Below are 5,369 nucleotides of genomic sequence, written 5' to 3'. Positions count from 1 at the left end.
TTAGGGCCATGGTGGCATGCTTGGGGCAGATCTTTGATATCTCAGCAGTAACTCCCTAGCAAACTCTTCCCCAATCCCGCCGCCCACCGGAGCTCCGGCGAAAGTGTTCTGTTCATTGAATTGCTGCAGATTTGCTGCCCATGAATTGGCCTGCTGATGAGATGATCCAATATTTGGATCAAACTCATAGAGAGGTACTGACATGTCATAGGTGCCAGCGTCAGCAAAAGGGAAGTCCGACATGGACAGAGAAGATGGCAGTTGTTGCTGAGGTGGCGGCTGCCTATCTACATGGGCTTGCAAGCACGAAATCTCCAATTGTAAATTGATCACCTACATATAAAATTCATGTCCACAAAAATGTATTAAAAAATTTAAAACTAATATCATTGCTTGTTAAAATTAAATTTTAAAAAAAAATGAATTAAGAGAAGAGACAAAATAATAGTACATAAAATATATCCATTTAAAATTGTGTTAATGTACAAATAAGTATAATATCATTAGTTTATTTAAGAAAATAAACCATAATTTTTAAAATTAAAATAAAATATATTTTAGAAGAAGATGACTTCACTTAAAATTTATATTATAATCTAGAATAATATATATTTTTATTTTGTCGTGACGTGAATTTCAATATTTGAAATAGTTCTTTTGTAAAAGTTTTTCTTTAGTTAATAATATATTTATGAAAGTGACGTCTATAAGATAAAATAATCAAGTAAAATTAAAATATTATAATATTAGCAAAAAGATACATCAAAGAAATATATAACGTTAAAGATAACAAACCATTATCCAAGACATTTCTCAAAGTGGTATAACAATGATAAGAACTTAACTAATTTAAATTAGATTTTACAAAATTATTAAGAAAATCAATTATTTCTTAAGACCAAATATACATATAACATCACCATATAATTACACCATAATTTACTTTTATAGAAGATTTGAACTAATTATTGTTCTAATTTGTTTCTAATTGACATGATTAATTAATTCATGTTAAACCATGTTAGGGTCGATATCTAAATACATAAGTACCTGATTTTGGAGATCACGGATCTCAGACATGCAACCATAAATAGGATCTCGGAAACGAGCATGAGCCTCGTAGTTTAAAGTAAAAACGGTGTCGGGTCGTTTGTGGATTGGGACATTGGTTAAAAGCTTTGTAACGTTGCTCGCTCCGAAAATCTTATGAACAGCCGCAAAATTGACGGTTCCTTCACCGGTATTAAAGTAAGGTGCGAATATGCAGTCCTCGAGGCATTTCTTCCGCAAGAATTTGCAGGCTCCGCATGCCCTGATTCTGGGGCGAGAATTGGCCTTGATGCTCATTGTTTATTTTTTTCCTTGAGAAGTTAGAGGTTTTTTTTGTGTAAACTCCTAAGATGAATATTGATTGAACTTATATATGGGTTTTTTTAGATTGGTGAGGGTTGATAAAGTTCTTTTTATTGTAGAGTGGAGTGATAGAAAAAGAAAATAGAGTTTAATGGTTGTAATTAAATATTAATTATTTGTAATATTTTAAGATTTTTTTATAAAAATATTATCACATCATCTATATTTCAACCATTAGTTAATTTATTAATTACAAAATATTATAATAACTTTTATTTAGTTTTATAAAGTTAAAATTTAAAATAAAAATTATTTTAATAATTTAATTCTAAACAAGTTTAAAAAATTCAATTTTCACGAAAATAAAGAAAAAACAAAAATAGCTAAACAAAAAACATCGATCAACCCTTAAGCTTCCCCTAGAGAAAAAATCGAAAACTTGGATCACAACTCTCGTCACGAAGATTAAACAAAAGATCATACACGTAAAAGAACCTCATTAAAAAAAACTCAATTATTTTTACTCTCGATCCATGCACTACCCACTTGTATCTTGCCGCTTTGAAACTCACTTAGTCAAAATTACTATCAAATTTCTTTTAATAATTAAAAAAAAAAGTAGAAAACAAGCTGTTATAAATATTGTTACAAAATATATACAATCATCTTTGAGTTTGAAAAAATATATATTTTTGCTTTATAATGTTTTTTTTATAAAATCAAATGAATGTTTGCTTGAAATTTGTTAATTATGTTTGCATAATACTGACTCATAATTGTACATTTTTTTATAATAAAATTAAATAAATCTTTTATAAATAAAAATAAAAAGGTGTAAGGTTGTGTTTAATAATCTTCTCATACTACCAAAATTTATTTAAAAGAAAAAATAGATAAAATGATGTTTAAGAAAAAGTAATCATATGAAGTTAACGGAAAGAGAAGCTGTACAAAAAAAAATTATATTTACTAACTAAAATTTATAATTTATTCCATAATTCTAAAAAAAAATCCAACTTAAATTATATAGATATTTTAAATGGTCATAGAATTTGTAACACCCAACATGTTCGTTTCTTCTTTGAAAACGTGTTTAGTAAGCTCAATAGTTCTAGTCACATAATTTACTATTTTCTCAAATATTGTAAAATGAGATGAAGAATCAAATAGTAAACTTGACTATATGATGCTTAATTTTGAAAGTGTCGAACTATCGGGTTGAAATTTGTGATTAATTTGAATATATATATAGACGGACCCAATGACGAATCTATGTAGGGGATCGAGTGGGCTCAAGCCCACCCCGAAAAAAAAGTTAATAATAATTTTTTTTTTACGGTAGAAATATGACATTACCTTTAATCTCTTAAAAAAAATTAATATAATTCGTTGTTTTTTATTTAATTGTTAAAAAATGGTAAAATTTTACTTTTATATACTTGTTTTTTTCAAAATTTGCTCGTTATTATTTTAAGCACACCCTAAATTTTTTTCAAGCCCACCCCAGTTCAAAATCCTGGGTCCGTCTCTGGACGGACCCAGAAATTATTGTTAGGATGGGCTTAAGAAAATTTAATTATTTCATAAGACTAAGAAAAAAATAATAATATTTACACTAATGTGATTTTAAAATTATCACACAAAAATAATATTACTTTTATTATTTTTAAAATGGAATATTTTGTAACTATACATCTATGTTAATTATTTTAATAAATTAATTATTTATTATAAACTATTATTGTACATAAAATAATTAAACATAATTTGAAAGATAAAAAATATCAATAATTTATAAAAATACTTATAATCACATCAAATAAATTCTAAAAATAATATCATTCAAATAATCATAATCAAACAAACTCTTAGGAAAATAATAATAATGAATACATCTAAAGCTATTTGATATTAGGTATTTTATAATTTTATCAAAAACTTAATATTTTATTATATTTCACTTTATTTTTCTTATCATTTATTTTGTTTAAGAAATAATAAAATATTATTTAATATATTCTAAATTTTCTCTCTCATTTATTTTATCGATAAAATAATTAATTAATTTTAAAATTTTAATGGATGTAAAAACTAAATCAAATAAATATTTTTATCAAAAATCTCAAATAAAATAAAAAATAAGCAAACTCTAATATAATCAATCACTCCCTCTCCCCTCAAATCACAAATGTAATCTTACTCAAACCTATATATATTAAAGAATTCTCAAAAGGGTATATATATAAAAAAAAATCACAAAATTCTAGGGTAGGCTCCTTAACGTTTAAAAATTAAATTAAATAGGTTATAGGTATATTTTAACTTGCAACATAACAAAATAAAAAAATAAGTATAATCCTTTAACCAATTAGGCTAATAAGATTATATATTTTTAATTTAACATCAAATTTGATAAACGCGGAACGTTTTAACAATATAAGTTTAACTTTTTAACTAGCTATATATATATATATATTGTTTAATTTTTAAAGTATTCAGATTGTCGAGTCGAGAGCTATGATTAATTTAGAAATATATGTGAGAATAAATGAATATTTGGGTCGGATTATGGGTTGACCCATTCATAAATTTAATACAATTAAAAATAAAATTAAAAATGATATAATATTTTTACCATAATTTATTTTTTCACAATTTTTTATATATTACTCGTCTAAATGCTCTGACTACATGCTAGTTTATAATAATAGTGAAAAGAGAAGAAATCTCACGTAGTCTAACTTATTTACAACTAAATACTTATAAATTATTATTATAAGTTATTAAATGGATTAAGATCCATAGAAAAAGACGAAACACAGAATAAAATTGATTTCTAGACTTTATTTTATTTTGGGCCTAGAATTTGGGGTTTTGTAAGAATGAGTGTCCCATAGCCCAATTATTTGTTGCGTTCTCAAAAGTCAACTTAATAGCAATTCAGATCTTCTGCTACCGATTCCCGTGTTCCCCTGTTGCGGACCAATCAGATTGCAGCATTATTATTATAATAATAAATCAATCTGGGTAAGAGACGGAGGGAGGGAGATCCGGAATCCGGGTTTCATTCAGGATTCACACCAGACGCCGTTAACGGCAACGCCTTTTAACGCCAGGAAATATTATAGTATTCATATGAAACTCGGATAAGATATCTTCGCTCCGGACACCGTGTCAGAGGGAAGGGTGAGAAGCGATGAGAGCGAAGATTTGCACGCCCCGTTGCCCTGACCCTCATGTAAACCCCCCATACCCACCCATGAGAAGACCGCTTGCCTTTCATGTAAATACACTTACCCGTCTATGTAAACACCAAAATGACATGTATTTTATATTTCCGTTTATTAAATATTAATTTAATTTATTAAAAATCACATGCAGCGATCTAATATTCCCTTCAATTAATTCATTCTTATTTTTTATTTTTTTTATTTAATTTTTTTTGCCGGTAGACGCCCAGGAGCGAAGATATATTCGCTTAAATTAATTTTAATAAAACCTCATGTAAACCCCTAACCCACCCATGAGAAGACCGCTTGTCTGTCATGTAATTACACTTACCCGTCTATGTAAAGACCAAAATTGACATTATTTTTATAATTTCATTCTTTAAATATTAATTCAATTTATTAAAAATCACATGCAGCAACCGAACAAATCTTCTCTTCAATTACTTCAGTCCCTTTTTTTTATTAATTTTATATTTCCGTTTATTAAATATTAATTCAATTAATTAAAAATGACATGCAGGAAACGAACAAATATTCGCTTTAATTACTTCAATTTTTATTTTTATTTTTTTTTACGACGAGACGATTGAAAGCGAATATTTCTTCTTTTCATATATTTTTAGTCTGACGTTCATGTAAAACCCGCTTCCCTCCCATGAGAAGACCGCTTGCATGTCATGTAAATTCACTTACCCGTGTATGTAAAGACCAAAATTAACATGCATTTTAGATTTTCATTCTTTAAATATTAATTCAATTTATTGAAAATCACATGAAGCAACCGAA

The 5,369-nt window shown here is 27.0% G+C and overlaps 1 protein-coding gene across 1 annotated transcript; it reads right to left on the bottom strand.

Moving 5' to 3' along the window:
* LOC124918184 (LOB domain-containing protein 30-like) lies at nt 1-1,347 on the bottom strand. Its single transcript, XM_047458390.1, has 2 exons — nt 1,051-1,347; nt 1-333 (listed from the first exon to the last, which is right to left on the bottom strand). The coding sequence occupies exons 1-2, from the start codon at nt 1,345-1,347 to the stop codon at nt 1-3; spliced, it is 630 nt and encodes a 209-aa protein (XP_047314346.1).
* Between the last annotated feature and the right edge of the window lie 4,022 nt (nt 1,348-5,369).

This window comes from Impatiens glandulifera, unplaced genomic scaffold, assembly GCF_907164915.1.
Source record: "Impatiens glandulifera unplaced genomic scaffold, dImpGla2.1, whole genome shotgun sequence".
In the NCBI taxonomy this organism is placed as follows: Eukaryota; Viridiplantae; Streptophyta; class Magnoliopsida; order Ericales; family Balsaminaceae; genus Impatiens; species Impatiens glandulifera.
The sequence above is the reverse complement of the archived record's forward strand: the minus strand, read 5'-3'. Positions and strand labels throughout refer to the sequence as shown.

Excerpts from the sequence above, each read along its gene's own strand:
- LOC124918184 (XM_047458390.1), bottom strand. The coding sequence starts at position 1,347 with ATGAGCATCAAGGCCAATTCTCGCCCCAGAATCAGGGCATGCGGAGCC. Across the intron at positions 334-1,050 it reads TCCGTGATCTCCAAAATCAG|GTGATCAATTTACAATTGGA; the intron begins GTACTTATGTAT and ends TTTTATATGTAG.